Below are 22582 nucleotides of genomic sequence, written 5' to 3'. Positions count from 1 at the left end.
TCAATAGTTCAGTACGGTTGGCTTATAGCAGGAAGGGGTTCAAGATAGGGGATGTTATACCAGGATGGGGACATTATTACTGGAAGGCGACAAGATGGGGGACATTATACCAGGATGGGGACATTATTACTGGAAGGCGTCAGGATGAGGGACAATACTCTAAGAAGGGCCCTGGATGTGAGGCATTGTTCCAGGAAAGGGCACAGAAAGGTTGATATGAGTACAGGATGGGGGACATTTTTACATTATTCGGGGTCAACACGTATGTCTTTATAAAATTTAAAAAGCTTCAAGGGCCCATACATCTGACCATCATTGAGGGAGGACCTAGGTCCAAGTTTTGCACCGGGCCTCATCAGACTCCAGTTACGCCACTGATTGTAAGTGATTACAATCTCTGTACTGTGCTGTAAACTATGATGGAGGTATAAAACATATAGAAAAATTACCAAAATTTTCCACTAAAAAGTTAACATATGCCTATAAAATGCTTAAAAAGAAGAGTAGTAAATAATATTATGGAAATGCCCTTTCTCTCTTCTCCTTTTTGAGCAAAATCTTACTTATGGTCAAGGCAATTAGCAGTGTAGTACAGCAGTGAAACTATAGGATGCCAGGGTGGGATAAATTATTGATGTGTCACTCAGTCCTGATTGTAAGAAAAAGTGACTGGTTTTGGTTTTTAGAAAAGCAAAAAAATGCAAATAATGACTAAAATGTGAAAAAGCCGGGGCGAGGCAGAAGCTCTGTGGCTGTAATGTCAAGAACGTATTACACAGCGGACTAAGCCTTTAGTAATAAGGAGGAAATTCATCATGAATAATTCAAGACCAGATGGAACCAAAAGTTCCCAAAGAGGCTGCAATAATAACAGACTTCCTAGCTTCTAAAATCCGTAAAATCGCTTTGTAAATGATCATTTACTTGACTGTTTTATTGTACTGAAAAGAAAATAAGTTTCTTACCATTTGAGAGCGTGAGCTATTAAGTGGAGGCCCAGGAGACACTGCAAATGGGATTTCCCATCTGTATTATGTATTCTCAGATGATATCAGACAGGGGCCCACCATCAGAATGTTTTGCTTGTTTTTTTTAATTACCCAATGATTTTATGGTTAAACCTTTTTATGGCCGATGTAGGACTTTTTGCTTTATTTTTTATGTATTTTTCCTTTTATTATTATTTCCTCTGTACTAGAAGCCTCAGCAGTTTCTCCAGTATCTGATCCTGTACTACAGACAGATTTGTAGACATATTAGAGCATTCTTTTAATAGTCAGTGATCAGTGTCGCCTAAGTAATAGTGATGAGCGAACGTGCTCGGATAACATCTTATCTGACCATGCTCGGGTGTTATCAGAATATCCTGGGCGTGCTCTTTTATTATGTTCCAGTCCCTGCAGCAGCATGATTTGCTGTTGTTAGACAGCCTGAACACGTGGGGATTGCCTGTTTGTTAGGGAACCCCCACATGTGTTCAGACTGTCTAACACCCACAAATCATGCAGCCGCATGGACTCGAACATAATATACGAGCACATCCAGGATACTCGGATACACCCGAGCATGGTCGGATTAGACGTTATCGGAACACGTTCGCTCATCGCTACTAATTAATAGGTAATGGCATTTCTTTTCATAAGATATATTTCAAAGTGTCTTTTCTTTGCAAATTTATAATCGGTCACAATCATAATGATCCTAGTCTGGATATATCTTCCTCCTGGCTATGAACCTCACATCCTCCAGTCATTCTGAAATCTAGTGATAACATAAGTGACAAAAGTAGTCATATATTGGGTTTGTCAATTCTTTTATTAAGCTGGGTACCAGGGCTAGTTCCATGCAAAATTAATAAGAAAATTTTTACTCAATCAAAGACATCAGAAAAAAATGGAGCGCCCCCCACACTTCCTACATACTCCAAGAAACTTGAACACTATTGGATATAGTTGGCTGGAGCTTGGACAGATGCACATTAGGTGCCTATGGCTCCCCTTTTGGCACCACAGTGCCATGTTTTTAGGGTTAATTGCCCCTTGGAGACCAGTTGGCATGTCATTATCAATCATTGTGTGCCCCTGTATAAAATAGAAGGCAAACAAAAGTGCAGTGTGGGCACATAAACTTATGTTGTCACCATATTGCGACTCTGTACACGCCACCGGCGCTGTAATTCTAAGGACAAGAGCTCTTTAAAACCTTTATCTGCTTGGTTGGTGTTCTTACCCACTGAGTCGCTTTATCTGAAGATTCAAATGAAATTCTCAGCTTCGGAATGTATGAAGAAATCACAAGAACTGTCAGATAAACCGCGACACTGGGGCTGAAAATTCCCATCCTACTAATGAAAAATGCGCCTCACGTCCAAAGGCAGAGTCATTTAAATAACACGCTTCATGAAATGAATTGTGAACCGAGCAGCCAGGTTGTGTAATCATTACCATTGTGTTCTTTAAGCCACTGGTGACTTTTGCAAGGTGTTTGGAGAGCAGGCTGATGCTTTTTTGTTTTGCTCAAGTAGGCTGAGCAGAATTCTGGAAATGCAAGCTTGGTGCCAGGTTCAGAAAATGAGCAAGATGGCAGCAGAAGGGTACTTCATCTTTATTAATTAGGATGTAGTTGACGGGTTAACTTTATTTGCTCTTTTTTTCATAGGTTGGTGTTAATGATGTTTGTGCTGCATGCATTTAAATATGGGTCATTTCCATTTCTTATAGATCTTTTTTTTTTTCTGGAGCATTTTCATAAGATAATACTTGTATTGTAAGCAACCAATAGGAGACTTGCTAGATTAAAAGAGAATCTGTCAGCAGGTTTTCACCCCTCCCTCCCCTCAAAAAAAACTACCTGTCCTAATAAACACAGCTGTCCCAAAAGCCCTAACATTAGAAAGGACAACACTCCACAATTGAGTGAAACATGATGACCCTTAAGATATTAGATCTCTCAGGATCAGGAAGTGTACAGAAATGTATTAAGTATAAAAAGTTATTCTTTATTAAAAATTATACAAATGCACAATAGAACAATAATAATAATAAAAGTAAGGTGCCTCATGCCAAGAAGAGACGCAGTAACAAGACCTCTAAAGGCATTATATGGGATAGCTGACAGCTACTTGCTAAATTACTAATCCTGGTAAATACACTGGAAGTAATATATAATAGACAGTAATGCAGGGCTCCAAGTAAAAGTGCCTAAAGTGGATTAAGCAGAGTTATAAATATTGTATAAATGTAATCTTTACCTAAAAACAAAATTGCCGATAATGTCTACCAAAGAGGTTGTACTGCGTCCCTCCACCCCGACGCGCGTTTCACCTTGCTTCTTTCAGGTATAATTACTTTTATATCATATTTACAGCTCTGCTTAATACGCTTGGGCACCTTTACTTGGAACTCTGCATTACTGTCTATTATATATTGCACAGTGTATTTACCAGAACTAGTAATTTAGCCAGTAGATGTCAACTATCCTATATATTGCCTTTAAATGTCTTGTTACTGCGTCTCCTCAAGACATGAATCATCTTCCTTTTGTTATTATTGTTCTATCATGTATTTGCATGATTGTTAATAAAGAATACTGTAACTTTTTATACTTAATACATTTCTGTACACTTCTTGATGCGGAGAGACCTACGGACTTAGGGGTTATTATGTTTCTATTTATATCCTCATGTAGCCCTACAAATCCAGGAATATCATTGCTTGGCCAGTCCCTTCCTCCATTCCTGAGATATCCTTTCTTTGTGGTGCATGTAAATTAGGCTGAAGTGCTTTTGGCGCATTGGAAGCTCTTCTGACGCCTCTGTCACTCCAGCTCTATTCCCTGCTCCAACCCGCCTCCTCGTGCTTGATTGACAGCTTTTCTTGAAGTCTCAAAACAAAGGAGCTGTTAAACGAACAGGTGTGAGAGAGGCTTGGGAAGAGCTTCCACGTGCCGAAAGCACTCCAGCCTCATTTGCATATCCAATAAAACGCTGATTTCTCAGAAACAGAGGAACAGACTGATCAAGTGAAGATATTGCGGGATTTGTTTTTGAAAGAGCTGCCTGCACATATAAATAGTTTTGGGGTTGAAATCCTGCTGACGGATTTCCTTTAAGGAGATCATTTTGTAAAATATTATGGTATTGTGGAACCAATAATTCCTATTATAGCTGACTTTGGCTAATAGATCTTGTTTACAATTTAAAGGGAGACTGTCAGACACTTTTTCCTGTATAATTTTTTTGCCAACCATAGTTTAACCCTCTGTAGCAGCATCACAACAATTCTTCTATATAAACCCAGTTGCCCTGCATGTCTCATGAAATTAAATTACATTTATAATTAATTGTCCCATGGTAAATGCTAATGGGCTCAAATTGTCCAACTGTTATCTTTGGACCATCTTCGGTTCCCCCCTCTTTGTAGCCAAATACGGCCCCTTCAGATTGCATTGACGTGGATATAGTGTCCTGTGTCCACACAGCTAAGCCAGCAGATGAGAAAGACAGAGTGAATCGAACCTGCGCTGGGCTAGATCAAGACTTTATACTAGCTGTATGGTCAATGTAGGAGACGTCATCTGTGTCAATCAAAGGCAGAGGGGCGGCTACTGCGGGACCAGAGAGGCCGCGATTCCGAGACATGCATTGGACCACTCGCATATTAACATACAAAGAAGAAATATCTCAGTCTAGAGGGAGAACGGTTGCTTTGGAATACAGCTTGTTATTTTATTGGAATAGCTCCAGGATTAACTTTGTGAAATCTCTTGAGTTTGTAGTGATCAATTAGTGTCATGATTTAGTTGTTTTTTTTTAAATTTTGTAATGAAATGAAATGTGATTCTAAGAATTTGTGGATATAATTGTTTTCTGCTGATTGCAACATGATCACTTGTATTTTTTCTTGTATAAAATTGCTAAAATTCTATCCGTAATTAGTGACGTCTAGATCTTTTTTTTATTTTTTTTTAAAGAGTTAAAATTGTGACCAACCAGTTGAAGTTAAAGGCTTTGCAGGACCTTAGGTATCCATAGTTATGACCACTAGCCACTAGCTAACTGTCACTTTATAAGTGGTCATAACCATGGCTACCTAAGGTCCTGCAATGCCTGCAAATGAGGAAAGAGACACAGAGAATCAGAATAACTATACTACATTTCTAATTGGAGGTATTTGCTAATATTATTGCACCTACGTCCTATTGGGATAGGATTTTGGAGATGGGATTATCCACTTGACTATGTCCATAGGTCTCATAGTCAGTAAATAGAATGGTGTCACACATGTGCATTCACGTGTGGGAACTTGAGATGATTTGAATGGTCAGTCCCTAAAAAATCATATCACCTATCCAGTGGAAAATAGGAAAAACTGTTAATACTGTACAGTACTTTCTGGTTTAAATAGATTCTTTTATTTTATTCATCAGTCAGTTCCTTTGGATCATACAGTATATCCTCAAAGTTATACTGATACATCTTCAAACAGAAATGTGTTTGGAAGCCCTAAACATGGGGTTCTTCTGGGTCCATATTCTTTGTGAGCATCTTCAGGATTGGGAGACATTCTTAGTAAGAATCAGATGCAGTCTATGGTGAATCAGGCAGCACCTCCACAGGGAAAATGAAGCATTACATGCATTCATGAAATATTCATCCTTAGGGTGTGTGCACACGTTGCGGATTCTGCTGCAGTTCCGCAGCGGATTTGGCCGCTGCGGGTCCGCAGCAATTTCTGCTGCGGTGTACAGTACCATAATATTCTATGGGAATAAAAAACCGCAGTACAGACGTTGCGGATTTTTCCGCGCGGTTTTCCTGCGGTTTTGAATCCACAGAAAGAATTGACATGTCAGTTCTTTCTGCGGATTCCGCTGCGGTTTGCCATCTCCAGGGCAAAACCACAGAGCAATCCGCAGGTAAAACCGCAGGTCTTTTGACCTGCAGATTTACCTGCGGATTTTACAAAATCCGCGCTGCCAAATCCGCACCCCAATCCGCAGCGTGTGCACATACCCTTACTGAAATCATTGGGCTGCCCAACTGACCAGTCTGGTCTTCTAAGGTGTGAGAGAAGCTCTAGAGATTCTTCATTCTAACCAAATAAATGAGGACTCTTCTGGAATAACACCAATACCACAGTTAGATTAATTCAAAATGGGATTGCTAAACCAGAGAACCATACTTAAATTGAAGTGGCCATCAGATGGTATTGGCAAGGGAAGCTGTAAACACCATATAAAGTTATGACTTGCCAACCCTTATCATCATTCTTTTTAAATGTGCTTTCCAAGTTCAGAAAACTCCTGTCTGTAGTTTAAAATAAAAAAAAAACACATTGTACTTTATTCATCATCCCTGAGTCCAACAATTAGTCTCCGCCGCTGCTCCCGATTTGTTTATAGTCTGCAGCGCTCATGTCACATCAACAGCGCTGCAGCCAATCGTTGAGGTCAGCTGCTCAGCCCAGGTTGACATCTCGAGTCGTTAAAGTAGACTTTTCACTAAACTTTCGTGTTGACCTGGACATGCCATGTCATAGTGGCTGCAGCGGACTAAAACATGTTAGACTTAACTAAAGTTAGTTAGTTGCCAATACTTTGCTAAATATCTCTACAACAGAGAAGCAAAATTTTTAAAGAAAAAGTTTTATTTTACTCTGCAGCGACCATTAGATTGTGTGTCCAGCTTAACGTGGTAAATGGGGTGACCTTCTTCATTCTTAGAGTTTTCAGGATGGTTCAGCTTCATCCTCCTATGGAAGTTCATGGGGTGTGATCGAAACATATCTAAGACATGATTGAGAGGCAGATGAGAAAATGAAGCTCGGCTACACAGGAACAAAAATATGTTCCTAGACGACACACTTGAAGAGTTGGCAAGTATAGGATAAAACCTCCTACAACATCCATAAGCACGTGACAAAGCATCATCTTCGTGATACATCTTATTTTAATATCGGAAATTACAATTAGATCTCTTTGTGGAATTATTTAGACAGATCTCTAACAACGTCAGTGCTTCGAAGTTCAATCATCAATCCGCAAGTCTACTACTCACTTAATGAGACGATAGTTAATAAGATGATTAATAAATCTACTCCCGCGTCTCTTGGTAGGTCAGAAGAGTTCCTGGCTCAAGTGGTCACCTGCATAAAACAGAGGACGGAGACTGGGAATGGAGCGACGATGAAATGGACGAAAAAAGCCCTGAATATAAAGAGTCCTTATCCAAAGAGAAGGTACGGTGGTCGTCGCCCTCTCCGGTATTTGCCTGTATGTACTCATATATGCATATTGGGGTTTCAGATTGTTTCTGTTCTTTTTTTTCCATAGCCAAGAAGAATTAATGATGACAATGAAAACACAGAGGTAGGATGATATTTTTTTCATCTTGGTTTTATCTGGTGTTTTATCCTCTTTTATGTTTTGCACTGTTCACAAATGATAAAGTGTAATCCACTACTATTATTTGACCAATAAAAAACAGGAAAATTGAACTTTTATGCTAATTTCATTGAGGACCCCAATTTTTAGCTATTTAATATATTATCATGGAATAGTTGCAAAACTTTATGGGCTGAACCCTCGTCATCCGTGGGTTCTCCCTACCCGTTGCCCTGGAATGAAAGGTCTCTGCCTATGTGCTCACAACCTGCCAATCCAGGCAGGAGAAGTCGAGGGGAAGTAGTCAGGAGATTACCTGTCCTACTAGTCGCCAGCGCTGCTCGGTCCCCATTGACTTTTAAAGTATGTTTTTTTCTCATACGACACAGCATACATGGCTGAGATCATACAGCCAGTGCCTGATGCGTACCGCCCATGGATTGGGCAGCATGTATCCCCTTTGAAAATATAAAAGGCTGGACAAGCTGTACAATGTGTTTTTTTAGGTGACTTTACAACTTTTAATTACCCGGTCAAAAAATGTATGATACTTTATAGTATGACCGGGTAATTATACTTTACAAAAGATTCGTAACCGCAGGTAAATTGCAAAGATATAGAATCCTGCTGGTGCTAAAATTACAGATACGATTACAACTGTAAAAGCCCACGTTGCGTTAAATAGATGCAAAATGGACCTAGAAATTGGTTAATCAGACTATGAAATGATTATTTTTCTTTTTCCTGAATATTATGAGCGTCCAATGATTAAAAAGCCATTTACCGTCCATGGATGTCCCCAATATGCTAAGACCTGGCCACATAGGACAAGGTTATTGCTGAGATTATCTAGGAGATCATTTTGGGATACGTTCTGTAAATAATAAAAAAAAGTTACATTCACAAAAAGAGAGTTCCGACCTAATGTTATCAAAGTGTTGAACATTTATTTTTAGAAACTCCTTCTGAAAGTCGTAAATCCAGTTCTGCAGTTTAAAGAGTAAGGCCGGGATCACACACAGCGAGATACGGCCGAGTCTGGCAGGTTAAAACCAAGCTCTGGCGCCAGCACTCCGGAGGGGAGCGTGCAGCCACACAGCAATACATGGAGCTGCACGCTCCGCTCCGGAGTGCAGCTGCCAGAGCTTGGTTTTAACTTGCGAGACTCGGCCGTATCTCGCTGTAGTGTGACTCCGGCCTAAATCTCCAAATCACAAGTTACCCCCAGTCTATGGAATAGAGGATAACTAGCTGCTTGCTAGGAAATAACTTGCCTATAATTGAGGGTCTGACCGCTATGACCCCAGTGATCTTGAGATTGTGGCTCTGAAATATCGAAAATGAGGATCTGTAGCTCATCCTGAATAGAGCAGAGGCAGGCTCGGACTGGCCCACAGAGGAGCCTGTGAATCCCCTGGTAGGCCCTTCTGCAGGAGTAAGTCACTTATCCCCAACATGAGCAGTAGTTGGCCGAATACATAGGACAAGACTAGTGATCAGCGAGTATACTCGTAGCTCGGGTTTTCCCGAGCATGCTCCGGTGTCCTCCAAGTATTTTGGCGTGCTCAGAGATTTAGTTTATGTTGATGCAGCTGCATGATTTGCGGCTGCTAGACAGCCTGAATACATGTGAGGATTCCCTAACAAACAGGCAATCGCCGCATGTATTCAGGCTGTCTAGCAGCCGCAAATCATACAGCTGCGTTGACAAAAACAAAAGCTATGAGCACGCCAAAATACTCTGAGGTCATCCGAGCATGCTTGGGGAAAACCCAAGCAACGAGTATACTCGCTCATCACTAAACAACTCCACTGCCCCTGCCCTCTGCTGCCCCTGGCTGGTCACTCCGCTAAAGTTGATTGGCAGCTCTTTTCCATCTGTGTGCATTTGGAGAATACAATCGCGATGCGGAGAGAGAAGCTGGCTAGGTTTGGCACCAGATTTGTCTCATCTACTTCTATAGTCCTAGCTCTTCAAACCTATGTTTTCCCTGAAATGCCAGAGATCTTTATAGAAAAATGTGCCTGGTTGCAGTCATGCCTGTGGGCGCTGATTTATTCTGCCCATGGTTTGGGCAGCATGGATCAACTGACAGGTTCCCTTTAAGGCGGTTTTGAGCAATCAACTGCTTAGATCCTAGAACACAATAGTGTTTTAAGTGTGAAAGTATTGAGTGTGGTCAATGCAGAAAATTTCCAGAGCACTGTGACACAACTCTTGTCCTTTCCTGGATAACCCCTGCCAGGGTTGGACTGGCCCATAGGAGAACAGGAGAATCCTCCGGTGGACCATCACCCACTTATATGAGCAGTACTTGGCACAATATACTTGAATCACTCTATACAGACAATGGCAGCATCTTATTCACTTCTCAATCTATCCAGTTCGCTGTTATATAAATTTGTGATTGAGGATAAAGTCACATTTCCATGTAACTGACAAGGGGGCCCTGGAGTTGGTTACGGATGCGCCCTTGTCACCCAAATCCGACACTGCAACAGTAGGCAAGTGTACTTTAAGGACTAGTATTAATCTGTCCAATGTTCCCGAATGCAGGGGCTCGTTGCACTCTTTCATTATTTCACACACATACAGTATGTGTCCTGTTCAGAAATATAGCTGTCATGTCAGAGATCCTCTTAAATCTGCAGGAAATTGGTCCAGACCAGTAATGAATAATTTTTTGCATTGCAGCTGGAATAGAAAAAAAATGGAAATGATTTTTTTTGCTGCCTGTCAAACAGCGTAACACAATATATTTATTACACTAACCTAAATATTCTTTTGTTCTTCGCTTTTAGACGTCTACAGACAGCAATACACAAACAAGATTGCAAAATCTGAATCTACAGGATACTCAGGTAAGCGCCAGCCTGACGCGCAGCATGTCTTCATGATCTTTTAATGGCTGAAAATGTGACTCAGTGAATGAATAGAAGTGTAATGATAGAGTATGAAAATGGTAATAAATACATGTTCGGAGCCGCTGAAGCAGAGACTCATCCTTTTTTTTTTCTATAAATAATAAGAGCCGCCCCGAGATCATGCTCTCTATCTAAGTGCTGCAAAAATGTGCGCAAGTGTGCAGTCTTATCACAGTCCAAAGGAGAAGAGATCCACATGAACCTTTCCCAATCAGCCACAGCAAGAATCCAGAATTGGTGGTCTTCACTTGCCGATGATTGGGGAGAGTCCATCCACCAGGCAGTCACTCCAGTGGAACTTAGCACTCAGACTAATTTAACTGGGGATGGCTTCTTCTCCTCTCAGTGCAGGAAGGTCAGGGATGATGAGAATATGGACGGCTTCTTCTCCTCCCTTTGTGGGAAGAGCAGGGAGAAGGAGAAGATGATCGGCTTCTTCTCCTCACTGTGTGGCAAGAGCAAGGAAGAAGAGAATATGAACGACTTCGTCTACCTGTGTGGGAAGAGCAGGGAGGAGGAGAAGAGGGACATCTCCCTATGCAGGAAGGTCAGGGATGATGAGAATATGGACGGCTTCTTCTCCTCCCTGTGCAGGAAGATCAGGTAGGAGGAGAATATGGGTGGCTTTTTCTCCTCCCTTTGTGGGAAGAGCAGGGAGAAGGAGAAGATGATCGGCGTCTTCTCCTCACTGTGTGGCAAGAGCAGGGAAGAAGAGAATATGAACGACTTCGCCTACTTGTGTGGGAAGAGCAGGGAGGAGGAGAAGAGGGACATCTCCCTATGCAGGAAGAGCAGGGAGGAGGAGAATATGGACGGCTTCTTCTCCTCCCTTTATGGGAAGAGCAGGGAGAAGGAGAAGATGATAGGCTACTTCTCACTGTGCGGCAAGAGCTTGGAAGAGGAGAATAGCTTCTTCGCCTACCTGTGCGGGATGAGCCATGGCTTCTTCTCCTCCTCTCTGATCTCCCCATACACTCCAGGATGTCAGTTACACAGTTATGGGTGTGCTACCTCCTGTGACCTCGAATGACAGCGGTCCCAGACTAGTCCCTCAAACACAGGCAGGGAGATAGGGACAGTCAAACTTACGGTAACCCTAAACTGTTAAATGTACATGTGTAAAAAGTAATACAAGCTGTAACGGACAGCGCGGCCGACCTGTCATGGACAATACACGCATCCGGTATGGTGCAATGCTGGACGTGGATGGCGGCACCCGGAGGACTAGGTAGACTGACCGCCGACATGCAGGACCTGCGGCACGTAACCACAGGGTGGAGGGGCCGAGGCGGGGCCAGCCACGGGAGCTCACGGATAGCTGAGCGTAGAGCAGCGGAGACTAACAGGAAAGGTAAGAAGTGAGGAAGCCGACAAGCAAACACAGAGGGATAAACCGGTACAGGCAGAAGTCAGAAAACCGAGCGGGCAATACGGGTACCAAGGGCAAAGACAGAAGGGTAGTCAAAGATCAAGCCAGGATCAATCAACCATAGAACCAACAGAACAGTACCAAATCAACAGGCAAGAGCAACGTGGGGGACAGACCGGGTCAGCAACAAGATATACTCTCACAGGTCAGGCACAAGCACACAAATACACCAGGGTCAACTAACTCAGCCCAGGAGTATAACTGACAAGGATTCGAGCTAACCGAGGCTATAAAAAGCCCTCTCAGATCCAGAGAGAGGCCACAATAATTAACCCCTGGCGCATCAGTCCAAAAACTACCATAGGATCCTGACACAAGCATTGTTCCAAATACCTTCTCGCAGTAAATCCTAATGACAGGTTCCCTTTGATAATGCCAATAGATATAAATTGTGATTAATAATATGTCTCATCTATTTGATTGGATTGAGTCTTTGCTTGAAAAATGTAAACTTTAAGGGAAATAGAAAAAGAAAACAAGAACAAGTACAAAATATGTAGGTGTCGAGGGAATTGCTCCATCTATTGTCATTTTTTGAGAGGTAAGGGTGCGGCAAGATTGGGCTTGTTCTGTCATATGAAATGGTCTTTGCTCTGTAACCTTATTACCACATTTCTCTGAAATAACCGAAATGTTCTGTCCTTTAGGCACTATCCAATGAAAGCCATCCAGACAACAGACCTCCCTCTGCTGTAAACCTTGTTCTTAGACTAAGGTGAGAAATACTTTTCTTCCAGCTGCTTGTTCGCATAAGGCGCTCCAATGAATGAATCTGTCTATTTTACATGGAAAATGACGTTCTAGAAATGGAGGGGTGAAGCAGCCTGACGCATCGGTGATGGCTTTAACAGATTGTTTACTATAGAGGAAACTATCCTCTAAACTATAAAGTTTAAACTATCCTCTAAACTATCCTCTAAACTATAAAGTTGGCCAATATAGGTGCTGGCGGTATTTATTCTTGTATTTCAATATTAGGGTGAAAAAAAATAATCATGGGCCGTGGCGGACATTCTGTGACGGTCATAAGGGGCATACAACTTTTTTTCTTATAGGAGGCATGTAGTCTTAAAGTATGTCCAGTATCAGGAAAGTTGTGATTTTTCAACATTTCATAGATCCATAGTCAATGACAGAGCAAAAATGGTGTATCCAGTGATATGTAGAAGTTTATATATTGCATCATCTCCGGTCTTCATAGCTATAGTTGTGTCGTTTCTTCCCTGTGCGCTTCGCACTACGTATCCTGCGATACAACGTGTGAAAAAAAGCAGCTTTTAAAAACAAAACAAAAAAAAAAAAAACATGGTTTTACGATACTCTGCCACGACTTGGCTATGCAAGAGGTAACGGGACCTTCTTTCATCTCCGAAACAGCAGGCATCTTCTGTCACAGACACTTTATTGATCTGTAAAGGGCCCATGTACTATTCCTGCACAGGGGCCCTTTTCAATGTGTCTGTAAGGACCACCCAGTGGTTATGCTGTTACAGTGGTATGTAAAAGTTTGCGCACCCCTGGACAAAATTACTGTTATTATGAACAGTTAAGCAAGCTGAAGATTAAATGCTTCTCTAAAAGGCCTAAAGTTAAAGATGACACATTTCTTTTATATTTTAAGCAATAAAAATTGTCATCTTTTACATTTTAAAAATTACAAAAAAGAAAATCGTCCAATTCAAAAGTTTGGGCACCCTTAGAGATTTGTAGGCTCAGATAACTTTGACCAAGGTTTCAGACCTCAATTAGCCTGTTCGGGTCTTGGCTTCTCCACTATCATTGTTAGGAAAGTCCAGGTGATGCAAATTTTCCAGCCTCCTCTTACCATGTGCCAAAAACCAGCAGCCATGGGTTCTTCTAAGCAGCTGCCTAGCACTCTGAAAATGAAAATGGTTTACGCCCACAAAGCAGGAGAAGGCTTTAAGAAGATAGTAAAGCGTTTTCACGTTGCCTTTTCCTCAGTTCGAAGTGTAATTAAGAAAAGGCAGTTATCTGGAACAGTGGAGGTCAAGAAAACACCAGGAAGACCAAGCAAAATTTCAGTGAGAGCTGCTCGTAGGATTGCTAGAGAGGCAAATCAGAACCCCTGCTTGACTGCAAAAGACCTTCAGAAAGATTTAACAAACTCTGGAGTTGTGCTACATTGTTCTATTGTTCAGAGACACTTGAGCAAATATGGCCGTTATGGAAGAATCATCAGAAATAAACCTCTCCTGCATCCCAACCATAAAATTCAGCGTCAGAAGTATGCAAAAGAATATCTAAACAAGCCTTATACATTTTGGAAAAATCCTGTAGACCGATGAGATTAAAATAGAATTCTTTGGTCACAATGATCAAAGATATATGTGCAGAAAAAAAGGGCACAGAATTTCAGGAAAAGAACATCTCACCAACTATTATCCATAGGAGTGCATCAATCATGCTTTGGGGTTGTGTTGCAGCCAATGGCACGGGGAACATTTCATGGGTAGAGGGAAGAATTGATTCAATGAAATTTCAACAAATGCTTGATGCAAACATAACACCATGTGTAAAAAAGCTGAAGATGGAAGGAAAGAGGATGGCTTCTACAAATGGATAATGATACTAAACTCACGTCAAAATCCACAATAGACGACCTCAAAAGGCTCAAACTGAAGGTTTTACAATGGCCCTCACAGTCCCCTGATTTGAACATCATTGAAAATCTGTGGCTAGACCTCAAAATAGCAGTGCATGCAAGATGGGCCAGGAATCTCACAGAACTAGAAGAATTTTCCAAGAGGAGGAAAGGATGAAAATCCCTTAGGCTGTGTTCACACGTCGCGTTTTTTTCGCGTCTCCGAGGCGGTTTTAAACGCGCGATTTTGCTGCGAAAAATAAGCAGCCCATGCGTTCCTATGGGATTCCGCAATGCCATGTTAATGCTGCGGTTTTCTCCGCGGCGGAATCGCTTCGCGGTAAAAAACGCAGCATGCTCATTAATTTAGCGGAATCGCGGCGATTCCGCACCCATAGGAATGCATTGTTCTGCTTACTTTCCGCATGTGGCTGTGCACACCATGCGAAAAGTAAGCAGAACATTTGCGGATGGTACCCACGGTCCGGAGGAGAGGAGACTGTCCTCCGGGCTTTGGGTACCATATCCTTGTAAAAAATAGAATTTTAAAATAAAAAATATTGTTATTCTTACCTTCCGGCGTCCCGCGCAGCCTTCCCGCCTCTCTCCACGCTCCCGGTCCCAGTAATCCTTTGCGAGAATGACCGCGATGACGTCGCGATCTCGCGGGAGCACGACGTCTCGCGGTCATTCGCGCAAAGGATTACTGGGACCGGGAACGTGGAGAGAGGCGGGAAGGCTGCGCGGGACGCCGGAAGGTAAGAATAACAATATTTTTTATTTTTTTAATTATTTTTTTACATCATATATTTTACTACTGATGCTGCATAGGCGGCCTCAGTAGTAAAAAGTTGGTCACACTCGTCAAACACTATGTTTGACGAGTGTGACCAACCTGTCAATCAGTTCTCCAAGCGATGCTACAGATCGCTTGGAAAACGCTAGCATTCTGCAAGCTAATTACGCTTGCAAAACGCTAGTTTTTCCGTGGGAAAATCGCGGGAATTTAAATGCGATTTTCTCGCAAAATGGAATCCGGAATTCTCGCGGTAATTTCCGCGAGAGTTCCGCTACGTGTGCACATAGCCTTAAACAAGAATTGAAAGACCCTTGCTTGGCTACAAAAAGTGTTCACAAGCTGTGATACTTACAAAAGGGGTTGGTACTAAGAACTAACCATGCAGGATGCTTAAACTTTTGTGTCTACCCAATATATATATATATATATATATATATATATATATATATATATATATATATACAATAACAATAATTTTGACGAGGGGTGCCCAAACTTTTCATGGTTTCACTGACATGTCACAATATTGCATTGGAATGGTTTCGAGAAAAGTTGGAGTCTTTAACAAAATTCACGCAAAAGTAAGGGGTGGACTCATCTGTATAAAGGAGCTTCTGATATCAGTTGAGGACCGCTGTCACGTGTGGGAACGTTACCGCTGTGCTGAGCTTGTAAACAAAGCAACTCCTAATATGTGGCCATATATAATGAAATGTTTTGGTAGACGGTAATATTGCATTCGGAATTGTGAGTTCAAACATTTCTTCTTGATGGATGCTCTCTGTGCCTTTTTTGAGGACAAATCTGTTTACAGCCATCAGAGTCTCAGACTTGTTTAACTTGATATTCTGCTCATTTATAGCAGTGTCAGTCGAGCCCTCTGAATCAGTCTTTGATGGATATGGAGCTGTCCTTTCTCAGACAAGTTTGTTTATAACACATAACAAATTATAAAGAGGCTGAAGAGTCATAGCATTTCATCGGCTGATTTTTTAATGAGAGTTTACTCCAATATCAATGGTTGTCCTCTGTAGAGAACTGACCCTTGATTACCTCATTTCTACCTATCAGTAGTTGCACCTTCTTAAAAGATTATATTAAGCTCTTAGCTCTCTGTCTAATAAGTTCTCCTTTCTCATCGCTTTCGCTTATCTCAGTTTGAGAGATAGCAGGAGGGAGGGGTTATACAGATCAACTTAATTTGGACAAATGGAGAAAGCAGCTATAGTCTCAGGGAGGGCAGTAAAATGGGTTACTGATAAGAAGGAAAATATATTCAATTTAGCTTTGTCCTGGAAAGAAACAGAACGATTTTGTTAGATGGATGTCTGTCTTGGTTAATATCCCTAGTTATGTTGCAAGGCTTTTAGATTAGTATATGGGGTAGGTAATGGCCCTTCTCTTGTTGCAAGGCTCGTTAAAGGGTTGGACTCTACTTTATTGGGTAAGTATCTCTATTGAGGGCACTTGCAAGATAGCATTCAGATATTATTACTGATAAAACCATTGCATGGAATTGTTCGTAATGCTTCATAAATGCAGTCTTCAATATCACTTTTTTATAGAGTCTCCATTAAAAGTTTTCTACCATTTTGCTACTTGCTCTTCAAACATTATACAAATCCACCAGAGCTCCTAATAAGTTCTGATGGCTCTCTTTTCTCAGCCCTCTCCCTTATCTCCATGTGAGAGATAGCAGGAGGTAGCAGTTATGTAGATCAACTCAATTTGGACATAAGAGAAAGCAGCTACAGTCTCAGGGAGGGCAGTGACAACAGCCTACAGATTAGAAGGAAAACACATGAAGTGAAAATAAGTGTCAGCTAGAAGTTGTGCTGATGTATAAGCTAGTGAAGACATCAGCACTGGATACACAAAAACCTCACATCCAGCCTATATTACTGGAAGGGACACTCACAGAAGAAAACAATCTGAAACTTGGATCAAGCTGCAAACTAAGTGTTCTGAAAATGAGTGAAATAATGAAACGTTCAGTGACTTTGTTAACAAAGTAAACACTTTTATATGTAAAAAGTGTTATTTTTTCAATGTCACTTTATCAGTGGATTAAAGACGTTGTTTCATCTTGTTGAGTAGTAGCCTCATTGAATAACTGATATTTCGGGCCAGGAGCATCATTGTCTCACTGGCTCAAACAGGTTTACACCAGAGGAGGGCAGGGGCACGGTCATGTGGTCAGCATCAGAGCAGTGCTTGCAAGCTCCCTTGGAAAAAGCTTGTAAGCACTGCGCTCCTTGCCTAGGAGACTAGCCAATGCTGATAGACTGCAGCGGTGGCCGGTAACCTAGGAAATGAGCGGTAGCTTGAAATTATTAAGGTTTGTTGGCGTGAATGTAGTCCAAGAAGGGGTTCCAATGATATTTTTACAGTGGGGTCTTCTCCCCTCTGGAATACCTTTTAGTTTTCGGAAGAGAGGCTATAGCTTTGTATGTGAGTTCCTCTGAGGTTAGCGCACAGATAATGGCATTTCATCTCCATTTAATCTATTTTATGTTTTCTAATGAGCAAAGCTCTCCCCCTGATATTACGACAGGAGATTATGTTTCCGCATTTTCTAAAAATCTAAATATCCGTGCCATGTGTCACAAAAGCCACAACGTGAAGCCATTGTCATTCCTGAACACAATGGCAGCTCCTTGTTCTTGTCCTATAAGACGCACTAATCAGAAGACACATATTTTATTTCTCACCCTCGTTGAATATCTCGGTGTGACGAGGATTAATTCTCTCTGATGACTTATTGTCAAGATTAATTGCTGTCATACATGACTCGCTGAATGCATCATTATGTGGTTTTTTCTCTTCTTTGTGGGATCACAGTAAGAGATTTTTAATGAGTTTCTTTCACACTCCAGCAATCCGACTCTGGCAGGAATAAAGTATGGCTGTTTTACAAGATGCACGCTTAGAACATTTTTCACCAGGAGATTTGATCAGCGATGGTTGGAGAAATGACATACGCCTTTTAAAAGAACATTGTGACTGTCGAATAGGAGCCGAGTGTTAGAGCGATGTCCTCAACGAGGCAACGACAAAGGCGGACTGCGGGGACGTATTGGGATAGTTATGAAGTGTGGAGAGCACTTTATCTCAGGTCACCGGTTGTAGTCAGTAGACTCCTGTGCATACTGTCAGCGGTGACTTTTCTATGATCTTGAGAAGTGCTTATGTGCTGCGGTTACAGAATACACCACTTGTAAGGACTAGTGATGAGCGAGCGTCCTCATCTGAGCACGCTCGGGTGTTATCCCAGCATCTGGGCGTGCTTGTATACTTGTATATTACGTTCGAGTCCCCGCAGTTGCATGTTTTGCGGCCGTTAGACAGCCTCAACACATGTGGGGTTTGCGTAACAAACAGGCAAATCCCTGCATGTGTTCAGGCTGTCTAACAGCTGCAAATCATGCAGCGGCAGGGACTAGAATATAATATACGAGCACGCCCAGATGCTGGGATAACACCCGAGCATGCTCGGTTAAGACAATATCCGAGCACGTTCACGCATCACTAATAAGAACCCTTAAAGGAAGTCTGTTATCTGCCAAAATGCAAATTAAACTATTGGATATTTATAAATGGGACTGAGCCCCTATAAAAAAAAATCATATTAGCACTGCATATTTCAGTGTTATATTTACAGATAAACTGACTTTTATTTCATATGCAAATGTGAGCACTTCGGTGCACCCTTGAAGTAGGCGAGAGCTCAATGCACCTTTACACCCTCCAATTTGGGGATTGAGCGCTGTCCCTTGTTTCACAGCACTCGCTTTTCAATTATGTGTCCCTGCCCATGCGCACTGATACAGGTGGGGCCCAGGGGCGTGCTCAGTGTCACCGCGGGTGTACTCTGAACCTGGGCTCCTCCTGCCTGCGGCCACTTCTCACTCTGCTAATACTGATACACCCAGAAGTGTGGCAAGTGAGCGGATTTAGAGAGGCAGAGAGGTTGTTGTGGAAGTGTGAAGTGCAGTTATATGACTTATAGCTAATAGCACCAAGCAAAATTATACATATATTTATAAGCCTATATGCAGTGCCTGGAAAAAGTATTCATACCCCATGAACTCTTCCACATTTTTTTCAAGTTACACCTGCAAACTTAAATGTGATATACCAACACAAAGTAGCAAGTATTTGTGAAGTGTAAGGGAAATTATACATGGTTTTCTAATTATGTAAAAAAAATAAATCTGAAAATTGTGACGTGCATTGTATTCAGCCCCTGTTGTTTGTTTGATACCCCTAAATAAAATCCTGAGTGACCTGTTGCCTTCACAAGTCATGTAGTTAGTAAATTGAGTCCACATGTGTGTCGTTTATTCTCAGTATAAGTACAGCTGTTCTGTGAAGACCTCAGAGGTTTTCTTGAGAACTTTGGGATCAAATAGAATCATGAAAACCAAGGAACACACCCGACAGGTCAGGGATAAAGTTGTGGAGAAGAGTAAGGCAGGGTTAGGTTACAAAAAAGTAGCCCGAGCTAAGAACATCTCACAGAGCACTGTTCAATCAATTATCCAAAATGGAAGGAGTATGGCACAACAGCAGCCCTAGATAAGATAAGGGAGAGTGCTCAATGTGAAAATCAAAGAGCGTAGTGGTGCACTGAGCTCTTGGTCCCGCAAAAGATGCACCCAAGCGCTCTCATTTGCATATGAAATAAATGTACAGTGCTAGTAATATTTTTTGTAGGGGCTAAATCCCCCATGTAAATGTTTAAGCAGTTTAATTGGCATATTGAAATTGACAGACTCCCTTTAAAGGAATTTTACAGATCTATGTTGTCCCCATAGGACTTATATTTGATTTGATGAGTCTGATACCTGGTACACTCACGATCAGCTGATACCAGGTCTTTTGCTACTGCCTGAAGTACATATGCTGGAAAACCATAGTGCCGTACACTATATAATAACTGCTCCCGGGTAATGCAGCTCAGGTCATATTCACTTTAATTATAGCTGAGTTGCAAAACCCAAGAATTGCTAGTATACATTGTACGGAGCTGTGAAGTTCCAGTGGCTGTGTAACAATCCTGCTGGCATCACTGCATGGCCTCCCATCCCTTGCTTCAAGCCATGCTGTGAATTCTGTCTGTTGCCAGCCCTGTGCTCCGTGCTCTGTGCCTCTGCTCTCCTGCAAGCTTCCAAGCTATGTGTGTATAGGGGGGCGGCGTCAGAACTCTCTGGTTCTTATGCAGTCAGGGTGCACCTGTGTAATATGTCCCTGACCAATCACCTAGAGCCCTTGACTATTTAGTTCCGCCACACCCACTAACCCTGGCCTGTGCAATGTCTCAAACTCAGTTAGCTCCTTGCTGCTGAGGAAGCCAGGACCTGTCCTATGTCTTGCCTTCTCTGAGAGGCTTACTCCTAGCTTTGTCTTGTACACTTTGGATGCCCGCCAGGAGGCGAATATCCTGGTCTCTGTCTTGTCCTAGCTTTGTCTGAGTACTTGCCTGGTACTTCTTTGCTCGCCCTCCAGGAGGCAGAATATCCTAGTCCCTGTATCCTTCGGTCCCTGTACCTTGTCTTGTACTGTGTCTCTGTCTGAACTCTGTCTTACCTCTGTCTGTCAGTCTCCTTGTCTGTGGTTCCTTTCCCTGCTGTCTCTTTCCCTGTGTCCTCCCTGTCTGTACCTTGCACTCTTGCAAGCTCCGCCTACCTTGCACTCTTGCAAGCTCCGCCTACCTTGCACTCTTGCAGGCTCCGCCTACCTTGCACTCTTGCAAGCTCCGCCTACCTTGCACTCTTGCAGGCTCCGCCTACTCCGCACTCCTGCGGCTCAAACTACTACTCACTACTGCGGCTCCGCCTACTCTGCACTCCTGCGACTCCGCACTCCTGCTTTTGTCATATTCCACTCCTATCCGTACCCATACCTGCACCTCGTATTTGAACAGTACCCTACCTGTTCCTCCATATTCCATTCCTTCCAGCCAGTACCCACTCCTGTTGTGTGTACAGGACCCTACCTGTTCCTTCGCACACCACACCTACCTGCCCTGTGTCTTGAGCTGTGCCTACCTGTCCTGTGTCTCAAGCCGTGCCTGCCTGTCCTGTGTCTCAAGCCGTGCCTGCCTGTCCTGTGTCTCAAGCCGTGCCCGCCTGTCCTGTGTCTCAGGCCGTGCACGCCTGTCCTGTGTCTCACGCCATGCCCGCCTGTCCTGTGTCTCCAAGCCGTGCCCGCTTGCCCTGTGTCTCCAAGCCGTGCCCGCTTGCCCTGTGTCTCCAAGCCGTGCCTGCTTGCCCTGTGTCTCCAAGCCGTGCCTGCTTGCCCTGTGTCTCCAAGCCGTGCCTGCTTGCCCTGTGTCTCCAAGCCGTGCCATGCCTGCTTGCCCAGTGTCTCAGCCATGCCTGTCGTGTCTACCTGCCTGCCTGTCTGTAGCTTCTATCTATCCAAGTGACTTGTCCCCGAGTGGGATCAGCAGCCACAGCCAGACACCACCGTGGAGTGGCACCCGACAGCTATCTGCCACACAAGCCTGACCTCACCATCAGAGGCTCCAGTGAAGACCAAGGTAGCTGTCGTAGTCAGCCCCTTCCAGGGTAGTCTGTTTTGTGGCACAGTGAGGCCACAAACCCCCCGGCTCGCGCCAGTCAGCCAAGGCGCGAGCGTGACAGACTGTGGGGATCTGGTTTCAGTTGATCAGCTGCGGTGCTGATATCTCAGTCCTGGATAACTGTTTAAAGAGAATTTGTCAGCTGGTTTTTGCTACCTTAACTGAGAACAGCATGATGTACACAAAGAGACCCTTAATCCAACGATGTATCACTTAGTTTACTGGGTACAGCCATTTTGACACAATCAGAATTTAGATTGAGCAATGCAGCAGAGCTGAGAAAGCTAACCCCGCCCCCACCAAGGCTCTCTGTGTACATAGTCTATAGATAGTAAGCTGCTTATCACTGGAAGGGGTGGAGTCAGACCAGGGCTCACACTTACCAGATAGTGACAGGAATGTTTATCACAAGATAACCTTCACTCTAAGTAAACAGCACCACACAGCCAGACATGTGACACATCATTGTATTCAGTGTTTTAACCCTTACCTCATGCTGTGCTCAGATTAAATTGCAAAATCCTGCTGTACAATTCTCTTTAAAGAAAGGAAATACACAAACGAATTCCTAACACTCCCTACTTGTTCTCCAACTTTCCATTGACTCAATTTTGTCTCATATTGTAATCAAGACTGAAAAATATGTGTCTTAGGAGTTCAGCTATTTACCTTTTCTTTTCCTGATAATCCTATGCCTGGCTGTAAAGCAAGTGGCTGCAGAAGGAGCCTCTCCCTAATGATCTGTTTGTAACAGGTAAAAAAAAGTATGTGAATCCCCGCCCATTATTTATGCCTCGCCCCTTTGGCTGTCTATTAGATGAAATAAGAAGAGTTTGGAAATGTAATAAATCTGTGTGT

General features: G+C 42.8%; 1 protein-coding gene across 3 annotated transcripts in view; it reads left to right on the top strand.

Annotated features, from left to right (window-relative positions):
• The window catches only part of STK39 (serine/threonine kinase 39), a 443332-nt gene that overhangs the window by 197737 nt on the left and 223013 nt on the right, over window positions 1-22582 (top strand). For 2 of the 3 annotated variants that reach the window (XM_073545795.1, XM_073545798.1), the window contains exons 11-15: window positions 2525-2593; window positions 7116-7238; window positions 7333-7368; window positions 10186-10245; window positions 12385-12452. In XM_073545795.1, coding sequence (XP_073401896.1) covers window positions 2525-2593; window positions 7116-7238; window positions 7333-7368; window positions 10186-10245; window positions 12385-12452 — 356 coding nt within the window. The remainder of the gene's footprint in view (window positions 1-2524; window positions 2594-7115; window positions 7239-7332; window positions 7369-10185; window positions 10246-12384; window positions 12453-22582) is intronic. The other variant, XM_073545797.1, reaches the window with a different exon arrangement.

Source organism: Dendrobates tinctorius, unplaced genomic scaffold (assembly GCF_039654945.1).
Source record: "Dendrobates tinctorius isolate UK_male_01 unplaced genomic scaffold, ASM3965494v1 ptg000143l, whole genome shotgun sequence".
In the NCBI taxonomy this organism is placed as follows: domain Eukaryota; kingdom Metazoa; phylum Chordata; class Amphibia; order Anura; family Dendrobatidae; genus Dendrobates; species Dendrobates tinctorius.
The sequence above is the reverse complement of the archived record's forward strand: the minus strand, read 5'-3'. Positions and strand labels throughout refer to the sequence as shown.